Raw genomic sequence first — 15,714 nt, forward strand, 5'->3', positions numbered from 1 at the left:
TGCACGCGGAATGTGAAATTCGTTTGTTTTGTTCGATGACATTTAATCTGTTGGTTGGTGTGAAGTTTATAGCCAGAGTGACCAGAAATACCGATTTATCTGTATTCCTACCGATTTTTGATATGCCTACCGATTCACAGATGACCGCCCAAAAACTACAGATTTTCCATTTATCCTACCGAAAATTACAGATATTTGATTTTTCAGTCGTTTTAGCATAATATGTGGCGCTTGGGATGCTTTCAAGGATCGCTATCCTCATTTGTTACTTATCGCGCTGATGCACGTTTGTTTGGCTGGCACTTGAAAAATGCTACATGCGTTTTGAATTCAAAATTTTATCCGTTAAGTTTAATGTTCATAATAAGTAGAAAATGTCAGTTGTGGAGACTCCGAGAATAGCTCGTCAAAGAAAATCATTTAAATTTGAATCTCGCTGTCGGCGGTTAAAGTTTACCCGACAGACAAAGAGCATGAAATTTTCAGGCGAGGGGTAGGTAGAAACACACGGTGGGAGTCCGGCCCAAGATCGGATCCGAAGTCCGTTGTTTTGGGCTAAAAATTAAAAATGGTGGATGGAGCGCTACCACGGAGAGAATGCGCTCTATTGCATGCCTTTAAAATGCACGATGCGCCTTCACTGAAAAGAACGCTCGCTCGCGCTGTTTCATTGTATTTTCCTCATACCCCTTCCTTTCCGTTTCTTTCGGCTTGCGCTGCGCTGAACTGGTAGCCCACTTGGTTCCAGCGAGTTCCCAAGCGCCACAGATTAAGCTTAAACGACTGGAAAATTGAATATCCATAGAAAAAAAATGAAAGCTCCACAGCTTCATTGGTTTGATCAATAGATGGCGTATTACAACTCATCATTATATTGCTATCCTTTTCTTGCAATGTGTTTCGACAAGTTGCATTTTATCATGACCTATATAGCCTTCCCAAGTGCCACAAATCCACTAAACGACCACTAAACGGCTTCTAAACGACTCAAGTTCTCTACCTAAACGGAATATAAAAAGACTTCGTTTAGCAGACGGCAAACGACTCATGCATTCTAAAAATAGCGAAAAAGCTGGTGGCGCTCTCTGTTGGTGGGATACCCCAACCAGTTGAGCTTCATCGCTTGGAGGAGAGCTTTCTCATTTCCTCTGTACTGTTGTATGGTTTCACATTGTAGTTATGCATCGCTAGAACTAGAACGGCGATACGATTGTTTAAATACTAAACTCCAACGGAAACCACCAGCACTGAAGCAAGTGAGATTTGAGCAATGGTCATTGGTGTTGATACCCACGTATCTAACCACACGACCATTTATATAGATTTTTGCTCAGAAAGTTAGAAGGCTATATAGGTCATAATAAAATGCAACTTGTCGAAACACATTGCAAGAAAAGGATAGCAATATGATGATGAGTTGTAATACGCCATCTATTGATCAAACCAATGAAGCTGTGGAGCTTTCATTTTTTTTCTATGGATATTCAATTTTCCAGTCGTTTAAGCTTAATCTGTGGCGCTTGGGCTTCTTACTTTCTGAGCAAAAATCTATATAAATGGTCGTGTGGTTAGATACGTGGGTATCAACACCAATGACCATTGCACATATCTCACTTGCTTCAGTGCTGGTGGTTTCCGTTGGAGTTTAGTATTTAAACAATCGTATCGCCGTTCTAGCTCTAGCGATGCATAACTTCAATGCGAAACCATACAACAGTACAGAGGAAATGAGAAAGCTCTCCTCCAAGCGATGAAGCTCAACTGGTTGGGGTATCCCACCAACAGATAGCGCCACCAGCTTTTTTGCTATTTTTAGAATGCATGAGTCGTTTGGCGTCTGCTAAACGAAGTCTTTCTATATTCCGTTTAGGTAGAGAACTTGAGTCGTTTAGAAGCCGTTTAGTGGTCGTTTAGTGGATTTGTGGCACTTGGGTTGCGCTGCGCTGGACTGAAACCCCCTCCCGCTCGTTTCTTTCTTAGCTCGCTGTGCACTTCCCTTCACACGGACTTGGTGCACTCGAATCAAAAGAAAAACTTTAACACATCAAACTTGGTTTATAAATATTTTATCACTTTTATTGCAAACAAAAGCACATTTTAATTCATAGCTTCACACAATCTTGCTTCAAACCACACACATTATTTATAAAAGTCGCACACTTTTCCATTATCTTTGACCATAATCTGCAATCGACGGGCAGAAGTTAAAGTAAAAATCAAGTAAAATGTGATACGTACAACGGTAACGTAAAGCGTAAGTGTCGTGTGACGAACCAAAAGTATTGTGACCATAACCGGCTATCGACGGAAAGTGAAAAAAAAAGTGTCAAATGTGCATTTTTTTACGGAACATTCATCAACGCAGCTGGGGCAAGTAACCCATATGTAAACAAAAAAACAATAACGGTGAAAGAACAGCTACAAGCAAGTTCGGTGCAGTGCAAAATAAAAAAATAAAAACATTTAGTGCAGTGTAAGTGCAAAATGAATGTTTAACTGATGAACAAACATTATCCGTACACAGTATTGTAAGAACCTATCCCAATGTGTAAAAACGTATGAACGCTCTTGCGATCGATTTACCAAGTAGAGTAACGTTGAAATGAGAAACGATGAAAGCTTAAAAAAATGCTAACTTTTCACAATAACCCACAGTACAGCACAGATTTATAAAATGGGTAACGACGCATCAAACCCTAAAGCTAATGTCAATGGTGATAATGATCTTACCATTATTCAAACACAAAATGTTCACTCAGAGCAGCATGAAACCCATGAGTTAAAACTGAACCTGGTGCTGATACTTCTTGCTATCATACTCATGCAAAAAGTAATTAAAACCGTTTTCAAAATATTGAAAACTCTAGCAAAACGTGATGCAATCAATAACATGCAACTTCCTATATAATATAACTCATTTTGGTAATCTATACGATTCGTGGAGCAAGTGATATGGAATAATAAAAAGCAGTGCAAAACAAGTTTTGGCCAGCGAGATTGAAAGGAACAGCCGTTCCCAACGTGGAAGACGAAAAGACGAGACGAGCTCACTGTCCAATATGGATTGGCAGACACGAATGGACAAAGGGTCCCAATCCCGACAAGACATCGAACGACGACTGATGACATCATAGAAATTCATATCAAACACCAAGCACGGATTAAAACACCAAGCACCGGTAACGAGCGCAGCATCATCATGAGCAGCAACAACAAAAATACATGCTATGTATTTAAAAAAAAGGTACCGTAAATTTAAAATTTTACTGATGAGACTGCATAAATGTGCAAAAATAGCAACAAAAAAAAAGGTCAGGAATTTACTTTAATTATCTATAGACTATAACAATACTAACAATAACGAAACTGAATGATGCAAAAACTATTAGAAAATATATTAAAAAATCAGATATAATTTATGATCAGGCGAAACAGCTGAACAACTACAGGCTCTGTGCATTAACAACATTAAGGGCAAATACTTAGGAAATTTACGACATTATCAGAGAACCAATTTGAAATGGCTCAAATTATGGAATTGATTAAAATCACCACTTCTCTCATATCAAAATATGACGGTAATGAGAAAGATTTGAAAGAGGTGGTGTCAAATTTAAACGTACTAAAGAAAATAGTAAATCCAGAAAATAAAGAAACAATAATAGAACTGGTATTAGGACGTCTTACAGGAAAAGCGCGAAGTGTCGTAGGGAAAACCCCAACCTCAATTGAAGAAATAGTTAGCAAATTACAAAACAGGTGCAGCATAAAGGTAACACCAGAGATCATAGTATTGAAAATGGATAGTACTAAACAGACGGGAACCATAGAAGATTTTGGAAGCGTTATTGAAAAACTAACCCAACAACTAGAAGAAGCATACATTGCAGAAGAGATAGCACCAGAAGTAGCCAGAAAAAAAGCAACTAAATCAGGAATCAGTGCATTGAGTTATGGACTCAAAGATTTTGAGACCAAAATTATAATGAGATCGAGTAAATTCGAAACCTTGCATGAAGCAATAGAGCGAGCAGTAGAGTTGGAGCTAGAAGACAGAATGAAAAAGGGAAAGAATGATCATATAAAGATCCTATATTCAAACGCTACCAGGAACAATAGAGGGTATGGAAACAACTACCAGGGAAGTAACAATTTCAACGAATTCCCAAATAATAACAGATTTCATACACAAAACCCACCCAGGTTCCCACCCGTTAAATATGGACAGAACAACAATAGAAGCAACAATAGGCATTTTCAACATAAAGATACCCTAATTAATTATCAAATTTACCCAAATTTTAATCAATCAATAACAACTCAAACGCCATCCGACAACTACAGTTATAGAAATAATAACAATTACAGTTTCTATAAACGCCACTCTCAGTTAAACAATTGTAGCAGTAACAATCAAGTTAACCAAGGATATAATAATCGCGAATACAACTATAACAACAGTAGTCAAAACAATTCCAAAAAAATCAAATGCTTTTATATAAAAACAGAACAAACCAATCATACACAGTTGAATAATAATATTAAACAACATAAAAGTCGTACTTACAATCTAAAATACGAAAACTATATAAATACGAATCAAATGAACGATCAAACTCATAAAGATTATAAAAATATTAAAAGCAAAACGAACTATAGTAACAGAAAATTTGAAGATAATTTAAAAGAAGAAATGCATTAAATAATGAAACAATTAATGGTATGATAGGGTCAAGAGACTCTGAAAGAATATTTAAGGAGAATAATTACTTAACAAAAGAATGTGAAAATGATACTAACCATGATTATAAACATGAAAACAAACAACATATGCAAATGATTACAACAAGTAATGACAACGAGAAAAATATTGTTCAAGAACAAGTAACAGATACCCTACCCGCAAATTTCCGTTAAATGCCTTCTAATCGCCTTATAATCGCCGGCGAATTGAAGGCGATCAGCAGTGCATTTAGCAGTAATTAAATGCCTTTGAAATATGTCATTGAAAAATTTCGCTTTTAATTTGAAATTTGAAATTGCAACTGTCAAAAGAAAACCTTACAAGCGTCTTCGGCACTGCGCTGTTGTAGTGTTCCCAGATATGTGCGTGAGATTCGATAGCCCGATTTACGTGTTATGTTCTCTTGCGTTAAGCTCTGAGCTATTTCACTTTATTAAATATGGTCTGCATTATTCGGTTGTTAAAGATCAACCCGTTGAAAGGTATTAATATATCAAACTTATTTCGATAACTCTAGTAAAAGGAGAAATGAGATACATTTTTCTCCCATCCTGATTATGAAGGGTAAACATAGTCATTATTATGTTTTTTAAAAAGGTGTTTTTAAAATTTCGCTTCACATAAATTTGATTTGTTCTAATTATAGCAAGAAAATATTAATTTAAAAAGAAATAAACACAGAAAAAAGATAATAAAAATTAGGATTTGAACACACGCTTTCTCGGTTCGGAACTAAAAGCGTTGTCACTACTCTAGTTGGCAGTTACATTAGTGAGGGTGCAAAACCAGTATATAAACAAGCTAAGATGGCGGCAAGTTATCTGTTCTCGTTGAATCAAAAAGTTGAAAGATTTCGAAGAGATCCCGTTTCAGCCGTGAAAGTTTCGGTTGAAATCTGTATTCGCCTTCTAAGGCGACTAAGGCCTTAAATGCCTTCTGAATGCCTTCAAAGCCGTTTAATGCTGGTAGGGTGCCTTCTGAATGCCTTCAAAGCCGTTTAATGCTGGTAGGGACACTATCAGCTATAGACACATTGTAACACACTTCGGAAAGCCAAATCACACCATTGCAACACATTCATTATAACACATCAGAAAATCAATCCACACCATAGCAACACACCCAGACCATACCGTTCATAGAAAAAACAATTGAGACATATTTATCGAAAACAACCGAAACGCGCAACATAAGCAATTCAAGCGTTACTGTAGCAAAATAGACAAACTGAGAATGCATAGCAACTCAACGCTAAAAGCGCTGCGTAGGCAAAGATCGACCAACGCAACCGTTCCTTGGCTAGAACACTTGAAACTTTCCAGAACCTTTGTAAAAACACTAAAAGCGCAGCATAGGCACAAATTGACAGACATCTCACTCGGAGACAATGCATAAATTGCACCTCATATCAAAAACCTTTAATTAGGACAAAAACACTTTCCAAAACCAAATGTACGAAACCCATTGAGTATAAATAAAACCAATTCCGACCCTGGCAGGTCAGATTTGTTCGGACTACCAAGATAGGACGTTACGCTTCCTAATACATCGCCTTCCAACTTCCCTACCAGCATTAAACGGCTTTGAAGGCATTCAGAAGGCATTTAAGGCCTTAGTCGCCTTAGAAGGCGAATAAAGATTTCAACCGAAACTTTCACGGCTGTAACGGGTTCTCTTCGAAATCTTTCAACTTTTTGATTCAAGGAGAACAGATAGCTTACCGCCATCTTAGCTTGTTTATATACTGAATTTGCACCTGTATCAATGTAACTGCCAAATAGAGCAGTGACAACGCTTTTGGTTCCGAACCGAGAAAGCGTGTGTTCAAATCCAGATTTTTATGATCTTTTTTCTGCGTTTATTTCTTTTTAAATTATTTTTTTCTTACTATAATTACTTTAAACAAAATTTATGTGAAGCGAAATTAAAATAATACCTTTTTAAAAAAACATAATAATTACACTATGTTCACCGTTCATTATCAGGATGGGAGAAATATGTATCTCATTTTTCCTTTTATTTTAGTTATCGAAATGAGTTTGGTATATTATCACCTTTCAACGGGTTGGTCTTTAACAACCGAATAATGCAGACCATCATTAATAAAGTGAAATAGCTCAGAGCTTAACGCAAGAGAACATAACACGTAAATCGTGCTATCGAATCTCACGCACATATCTGGAAACACTACAACAGTGCAGTGTTGAAGACACTTGTAAGGTTTTCTTTTGACAGTTGCAATTTCAAATTTCAAATTAAAAGCGAAATTTTTCATTGACATATTTCAAAGGCATTTAATTACTGCTAAATGCACTGCTGATCGCCTTCAATTCGCCGGCGATTACAAGGCGATTAGAAGGCACCCAAGCGCCACAGATTAAGCTTAAACGACTGGAAAATTGAATATCCATAGGAAAAAAATGAAAGCTTCACAGCTTCATTGGTTTGATCAATAGATGGCGTATTACAACTCATCATTATATTGCTATCCTTTTCTTGCAATGTGTTTCGACAAGTTGCATTTTATTATGACCTATATAGCCTTCTAACTTTCCAAGCAAAAATCTATATGAATGGTCGTGTGGTCAGATACGTGGGTATCAACACCAACGACCATTACTCAAATCTCACTTGCTTCAGTACTGGTGGTCTCCGTTGGAGTTTAGTATTTAAACAATCGTATCGCCGTTCTAGTTCTAGCGATGCATAACTTCAATGCGAAACCATACAACAGTACAGAGGAAATGAGAAAGCTCTCCTCCAAGCGAGGAAGCTCCACGGTTGGGTATCCCACAAACAGATGGCGCCACCAGCTTTTTTGCTATTTTTAGAATGCATGAGTCGTTTGCCGTCTGCTAAACGAAGTCTTTCTATATTCCGTTTAGGTAGAGAATTTGAGGCGTTTAGAAGGCGTTTAGTGGTCGTTTAGTGGATTTGTGGCACTTGGGCATTTAACGGAAATTTGCGGGTAGGGCTTGCTTCTATGACCACCTACCCGGGTAGGTCATACATTTTGTATGAGAAATTGGTCTTTTGCGTGGCAAATCGTGCATAACTTCTGTTTTAGTTATTGAAATGGCTTCAAATTTTCAGGGAAGCTTGAAGTCAGGTGTCAGGATCTCGGGTAGGTGGTCATAAAGATGAGGGTGTATTTTTGGTCATAGAAACGAAGGTTAAATGGTTGCGTTCTCAACAGTGCTCCTCCCGAAATCTGCCAATATAATCTGGCCACACTGAAAAAACTTAATGAATAAATGAAATAGAAGATAATATATGGTCGGCATTACTTGCTTACAACATTAAAATATAGAAAGCATTGTTTACCTATGAAAATCGTTAATTTTTTGCATCAAAACGTGTGGAATACCCGGGTATGCCGGTTGCCAACTTACGTGTGTAAATCTGGTTGCCAACTCAAGTTCTAAAAGTTTTAACCTTTAAGTTGGCAACCGGATACCCGGGTATTTTTTTCAGCTTCGAACTGCAATAACTTTTAATTCATTGCTTTTATTGACCTGAAATTTTCCGTAGCCTCTCAACTTTTAATTTATGATTTTTTGGTGCATAAGTTGTAATTTTAAACAGCCTGTAAGTATTTTATTTTGATTTTTTTTTAACTTAACCACGTAAGTTGGCAACCAGCATACCCGGGTATTCCATACATTTTGTATGGAGATTGACGTTTCTCTTCTTCCTCTTTTCGTATTGTGCTTATTTTCGAGTCAAATTCAAGCGATTCCAAATTTCAATTTGACCGTTATTTTTATCAAAAAATAAAATAAAATTAATGAATAAATGAAATAGAAGAGAATATATGGTCGGCATTACTTGCTTACAGCATTAAAATATAGAAAGCATTGTTTACCTATGAAAATCGTTAATTTTTTGCATCAAAACGTGTGGAATACCCGGGTATGCCGGTTGCCAACTTACGTGTGTAAATCTGGTTGCCAACTCTACGGTTAATCTACCGAAAACTACCGATAAATTTTTGATGGGCCTACCGAAAACCGCCAAAATAATCTGGCCACACAGTATCAAACATCAAACAAAACGTCATCAATGTGTGTTTGTTGACGTTTTTCATCAGCAGCCACCGCAGTGGATATAAATAACATTTACTCGATTTGGTTTAATTGGTAACGAAAAGAAAACCCATCGTCGAATTGAATGTAGCGTCCGTGCTGCGGTCTGTTCCCTTGACCAGCAACCCACCAACCGGCTACGGTTGAGCGGTTGTAGTTCCGGCGTGATAAAAGTAGTGCTCCCCCCGCGAATCCCTTACATCTGTCCCATTCCGCCGACTGCAGGCCCCATTGTTCGTTGTGGAAGAAAATCACGATGAGCTGGTTTGCGCCACGATAGATAAAACGAGTGTTTGCTGCATCGACTGAAACTGTATCATCGCCAGCACAGCAAATCGGGAGCACGGCTCTTTTCGCCCGCATTTGCCCCTTTCCCCCCGATAGTAGTACAGCGGGAACGATGGACGCCAAAATAGAACATGTATCGGTCATTCTTCCCGTCAGCAACGATCCGTTGATAGTTGGAAATGTTAGCTCTAGGAAAAGCTTAAAACGGGTGAGTATTCAACGAACAACATGCTCGATAGGGAAGGCACATGGTTACTGAAAAAAATGACCTTTTTTGTTTCCGTTTTTCCGCGTTGCAGCACTGGAATCAGCTGTCCCGGTTCCAGAAGAATTTAGCGTGCATCTTATTAGCCGGCATGTGCATTTTTTACGTCATTTTCTTCGTGCTACCGTTCAACGATCCGTCCCGCAGCTCCGAGGTGATCGATCCGATGGAGCACATACAGATAGCACCTTTCAAGGAACGGGTAATATACATGCTTTGATGTTGACACTGTCCCTGTGATACCAAATGTCTTAAAATGTCCTTTTTCGTTTGTCACATTGTCTCTCCCTGCTTTGAAATTCCGCGTGTTTGCAACTGTGCTACGTATGCCGCTTTTGTTTCTTGTGCAACTGCCCGGTTATGGTGTCGGTACGAATTATAGCATGAGCGATTAGCTTCCCCCGTCGTGAAAGAGATCAAGCTCACCGACACTCTGGCAAATCCTCCGACGGAAGAGGCACTTGCAAAGCCGGTAGCCCAACAGGCAGAAGCAAACCTTATGCAGCTAGAGGTTGTCCACCAGGAACCGAAAGAGATTGTTGACAACGAGGAAAACGTATTGGAGGAAAATCGACGCGCGCCGCTCGCTGGTGCTAAAGACTTTAAGGTATGTGATGTGCTTACGGTGGTGCGGATGTTGTATACAGTGTGGCATGCTCTTGTGATACCATTGCTGCCGTCAGTTCGTTGATGTTGTCTGTATTGCGTGTAGAAATTATGCCTAGAATGTTGCTACATTACTTCACACTTCACACATTTTAGGGCCCAACAAACGACAGACAGCGGGCCGTGGTTGATGCCGTACTGCATTCCTGGAAAGGGTACAAGGAGTACGCCTGGGGGCACGATAATTTAAAGCCCATCTCGATGGGGTACTCCGACTGGTTTGGGCTCGGCCTTACTCTGGTCGATTCCCTCGATACGCTCTACATTATGGATTTGCAGGACGAGTACGATGAAGCGCGGGCGTGGGTCGAGAAGTACTTAAAGTTTGACATTAACCGTGAAGTCAATTTGTTTGAAGTAACCATCCGTGTCGTTGGTGGGCTGTTGAGTGCGTACCATCTGAGCGGCGATCGTATGTTTCTCGACAAGGCCATCGATCTCGGCAATCGGTTGTTGCCGTGCTTCGATTCGCCGTCGGGCATTCCGTTTTCGGACGTGAACATTGGATCGCTTGCCGCACATGCGCCTAAATGGTCGCCAGACAGTTCCACGAGCGAGGTAACGACCATCCAGCTGGAATTCCGCGACTTGTCCCGTGCCTCTCAGAATCCCGTCTTCGAAAAGGTTTGTAAAGTTTGGAGTGATGATCAAAATGAAGAAATATATTACCACGCCGGAATATGTTTGCAGGTGGCATCGAGAGTGAATCTTAAAATACACGAGCTAGATAAAAACGAAGGTTTGGTGCCTATCTTCATCAACGCTAACACAGGGCAGTTTCGCAATTTTGCAACGGTTTCGTTAGGAGCGCGCGCCGACTCGTACTACGAGTATCTGCTGAAACAGTGGCTTCAGACGGGCAAAAAAGCCGATGACTAGTGAGTGCCCAACGGATGAGATACAGTGTCGTGCACTGCTTTAACCTTTTTCGTATAAACATTTCTAATTGCAGTCTTATCGAGGACTATCAAAAGTCGATGCGAGGCGTTCTGAATCAGCTCGTGCGAACAACTCCGAACGAAAAGCACGTCTACATCGGCGAATTGCTCAATGGGAAGGACTTCAAGCCCAAGATGGACCATCTAACGTGTTACCTTCCCGGCACGCTGCTGCTCGGCTACAAGAACGGAATGCCAAAGACGCATCTGCGACTGGCAACTGATCTACTGGAAACGTGCTATCAAACGTACATGAAGCAACCGACCCAGCTAGCACCGGAAATATCGTACTTCAACGTGAACGGCGAATCCGAGACTGACATCTACGTGAAGACGAACGATGCGCACAATCTGCTGAGACCGGAGTTTGTCGAAAGTCTGTACTATTTCTACGCCATCACTGGTAACCGAACGTATCAGGACATGGGTTGGACGATCTTTGAAGCGTTCAATCGCTACACCAAGGTAAAGAACGGCTACACTTCGATCGGTAACGTGAAAAACCCGCTCAACACGCGGCCCCGCGATATGATGGAAAGCTTCTGGCTGGGCGAAACGCTCAAGTACTTCTACCTGCTGTTCAGCGACGATCGGAACGAGATCGATCTCGACAAGTATGTGTTCAATTCCGAGGCTCATCTGCTTCCGATACGGGACGATTAATGGGCACGAAGCGACTGCTTACCGGTACAGTGGTAAACATGAGGTCGAGTTTTATCTATTTTTAACTAAGTTTACAAAAATGTCGCTGACAGACTGCGTTGTAAGGCGATCAGTAAAGGGACAACCTTCGCGAAAGAGTAAAACAAACTTCTCGAAGCAAACGATATTTATTAGTTAGTGAAAGATCTACATTGCGATCCCTTTCGATACGTACTAGCAAAATGGGCGGGATTAAGTGTAAGTTTTGATTATGTGTGTTAATATCCCCTGGTAAAGGATGGCACCTAACGAACTGCGGACGATTGAGAAGATCGATTGAGAGCTGCTACTGACAGCTATTTCTGTGTAAATAAGTGTACGAGGATTTTAGATATCGAAACTAGCGTTTCCTACGGCTGTAGTAGCCAAAGGGTCCAGATCCTTGATTGAATGTTACCAAAAATGCAGCCGGTGGCGATTAGAGCTACGCCGATTTGTACGCCTTGCACATACGAGAACACATTCCCGAGCACGTTTCTTTTTTCTTTCTGTTTCTCCAATTATTTCAAAAATTTTCCTCTGAACACCCGCACGCCCTTCTGTCTCCACTATTTGACGTCCCGATTTTTCCTCTTTCCTAGGGTTTCCAATAAGGGAGAAACGTAATAATAATACACTAGCGAATGGAAGTGGCGCACCAGTGCCAGTTTCACGTCGTAAAATAATCGAAGGATTTAAAAACAAAAACAAAATAATAGAGCTAGTGATAGGAATGATTCGGTTGATGATTCCTTACTCTCTTTCGTGTACACTGTTTTCTAGTCCCTCGGTGGTAATGTAGCAAAAGAAAGTTAAACTCAATGATGAACCGAAAGCGGGAAGAGGTAGAATGGGTTCGGTCGAGACTTAGACACACAAATACAAACTCTTATAGATGGTTAAATGATACAATCATGATTTTTTTCCTTAAGATTAGAGGTTAAATATTATCTATTGTCTTAAATTAATGGTCTTGATCAGAATTTTAGGAAATGCGAATGAGTAAGAAAATGGATCGGAAATAAACAATCGATATGGCCTGAGAATAAACACACGAAGGAAGCATTATTATACGAGTGTGGAATGAGAAATCTCTGTCCCTTTTCTTCTTCTGTTTCTCGAGGTCGATTGACGGTTCGGTACTGAAATCCAGCTTCCTGGGCCCTTCGGTGCTAGTCCGCTATTGTGTTGGTGAGAACACAACCTCTCTTATTTTTGGACGGCATTAAAAGGCATAGATCGTATTTCTCTATGTTGTAAATTTTCTATATTCTCTCTTCTATATTCTATGTTCTCTATGTCCTCTGAAGTTTTGTTTATGTTGTCTATTAATGTTGTTAGATTAAGTCGTCTGTGTATTTAGGTCACATAGTTTGAGTGGGACGTTTCAGCAGGATATTCGATTGGTTTTTCATAAATTGTATCACATTTTTCATTTTCAATTTGTTTTTCGGCTTCCAGGCGTTGATTAAATTTTGTTTGTTGATTTCCAATTGTTCTTTTCGTTCCATTCTTTCGAATTTGTGGCATGTGAAGACTCTGTGGCTCGCTGTGTCATCTACGTTACCAATTTCACAAGTCCCTCTATCTGTGAGCTTCATTTTGTGTAACCAGAAATTTCCATAGTCGTGGCCCGCTATTAATCTATTTAGTCTTTTTTTATATTTTTTGATAATTCCGCGTACCATGTATTGGTTTCGTGGTTAGCTCTCTGTTGGAATACATTAATAACATCTTTAAATCTTATTTTGTTATTTATCACAGTTTGTTTACTAAGACTATCTTTGGCTAATTGATCGGCATTTCATTTCCAGCTATTCCGACATGGTTTGGGATCCATTGGATTATTGCTCGAGTGCATTCACAGTTATGTAATATTCTCCCAAGGAGTTCGTCTATCCTCCTGTCACCTGTAAATTGCAATATTGTTCCAGCGTTTTTTAGTCGATATCTCGAGTACCAAGTCTGTTTGTAGAGAGTTCGTAGAGTTCTGTAGTGCTTGTGGATGCTGGGTGTTGGAGTTTCTTGGATATTTTAAGTTCTTCAATGGGAGTTTTTATCTAAATCCCTATGCCACAATTTTTTTGATATTTGGTCAATACCAGGAGCAGAACTCTTTTTTGAGTTCAGGATATTGTGCTATCTGTTATAGTCAATCAGATTGTTATCGCTTATGAATCGAGCTCTTAGTTCACTTTTTTTTTTTGGTTCGATGAAGCAAAATGAATATGAAGGAATTTTTTAGCTATGTACTTATCTGTGGCTATCTTGTTTGCTCTGGCCGGTTTGTCTTTGAACATTCTCATGAGGGCCCATTTTTATATTTTATTTGGTTTTTCGATCGTCCGATTTTGGTTGTAGTCTGTTCTAGCTTTCCATTTTTCTTCCCAGGCTTTTTGGATGGTATAATTCCACCATGATTTTAGGGTGAAAGAGGTCTTGATTTTATTCCTTAAAATAATTTTATTAATGTCCTTGGTAATTGAGTTGATATCAGAATTATTGTTGTGTGGTAGACTGGATATTTCTTCGTCTATTTTTTCTTATCATATACTGTGATTTTTTGAGGAAGTGATTTGAATAAGTTAAAGTTAGTGAATATAACCCGATGTCCACTATTGCCGAAGTGAATATTTGAAACGTTTCTTTGAATATTTGTGGCTATAGATAGCGAGGTGATTGTCAAGTCTATTGCTAAGTTATTTTTCTTTGGATCTGGGTTAATGAAAGTTTGTTCATTGTTATTTATCACAGTAAGGTTGTTTTCGTTGACTTCATGCAAAACGATTTTTCCTTTCGTTACTCTTCAGTGTCACACTGTCGAATGAAATCTCTGTCCCTCGTCTTGAAAGTATGCACACAGAGAACAAGTCGAACACAGCGAAGAAAACGAAACATTTCTGAGTACGCAATGAACAGTGCGCTATTTGTTCAACTGTTTTTTTGTCCGAGTGTTTCTAGGGCTTCAAAATGTGTGGTATTCTCTACACATCATTTTGTGTTTCGAGGCACAACCTTAATTTGAAGGCGTATAAAAATGTAGAATATTTTCTTTTTTCTTGCCCTGCGTTTCTGCTTTTCGGGGTTTTCATTTGGCTCGCGCTTTGCCGTGCGCTGTGTTGTCGTACGATCGCGCACACATGGTAGACAGGATTCGCAACACGATGCCACACAGTTGTTTATTTAAATTCGTGTGCCACACGCCACCACCGCTGCACATGTGCCCGGGCCGGTTGATGGGCGGCAGGCTAAATCAAGGGAGCAAAAAAACGAATGGAAATCAACCACTCGCACGTGTTTCGTGCACTCTTATCGCAAGAAACGTACGCCCATCCTTGCCGCAGATCGTTTGCACACTTCTTTATGCGCTTCATCTCATAATGATTAGCGCGACACGAAACACGATAAAACTAAACATAAATACATCGGAAGGATTCCCCCCATCGTTGTGTGGTTTGCAATGTAAAACCAAAAAAAAAAAACCAACAAACAGATAGTGTAATAGAAACGTGTGGCAAAGCAAGAAGGCGGGAAAACAAGAAACGAAGAAGCTTGCAAAACGATATGTTTGAGGGTTTATTTTCGGGTGTTACTGGTGGATACTTTTTTGTGTGATTCTATTTGCTGCATGGAACTGAGGCGCTGAAGCGCAACCGGCCATGATATTGTCAACTGGCAATAATTTACGAATGTGTTTTATCGTTCCATGCGCCAAACTGGCTTGCGCAAATTTTGTGACGGTAAATTAATAGCAGTCATCCACGTTCAGTAAGCGCATTAAGCCGATGATGAAGACGCAACTCAAACTATTTGACAGCTTCATGGGCAAGGCCATGACAATATAAGGAGTTTTCCGCAAAAAAGACGATAAGAACAAAACCTGACGATGCGAGAAGAGGATTGGGTAAGGGAATAGAAATAAATCATTTACAGGAGTGTGTTGAGTGTATTTTAAAATGTATGCTGGTGTATTTTTGTAATTATATTAAACACAAACATTTGCAAAAAATGTCAATAAAAGTTGGTTTATAATTGTTTATTCAATGC

The 15,714-nt window shown here is 39.5% G+C and overlaps 1 protein-coding gene across 2 annotated transcripts; it reads left to right on the forward strand.

The window, feature by feature from the left end:
- The first annotated feature begins 8,788 nt into the window (after positions 1 to 8,788).
- LOC121589765 (endoplasmic reticulum mannosyl-oligosaccharide 1,2-alpha-mannosidase-like) lies at positions 8,789 to 12,737 on the forward strand. 2 transcript variants are annotated; one of them, XM_041908883.1, is made up of 6 exons: positions 8,789 to 9,325; positions 9,417 to 9,584; positions 9,765 to 9,989; positions 10,145 to 10,672; positions 10,739 to 10,926; positions 11,001 to 12,737. In XM_041908883.1, exons 1-6 carry the CDS (start codon positions 9,230 to 9,232, stop codon positions 11,647 to 11,649), a joined length of 1,854 nt encoding a protein of 617 aa, XP_041764817.1. In that variant the 5' UTR covers positions 8,789 to 9,229; the 3' UTR covers positions 11,650 to 12,737. The 2 variants fall into 2 exon arrangements, with proteins under 2 accessions (XP_041764817.1, XP_041764818.1); XM_041908884.1 differs by lacking the exon at positions 9,765 to 9,989.
- The last annotated feature ends 2,977 nt before the right edge of the window (positions 12,738 to 15,714 follow it).

The sequence above is a fragment of the Anopheles merus genome, chromosome 2R (assembly GCF_017562075.2).
Source record: "Anopheles merus strain MAF chromosome 2R, AmerM5.1, whole genome shotgun sequence".
Lineage (NCBI taxonomy): Eukaryota > Metazoa > Arthropoda > Insecta > Diptera > Culicidae > Anopheles > Anopheles merus.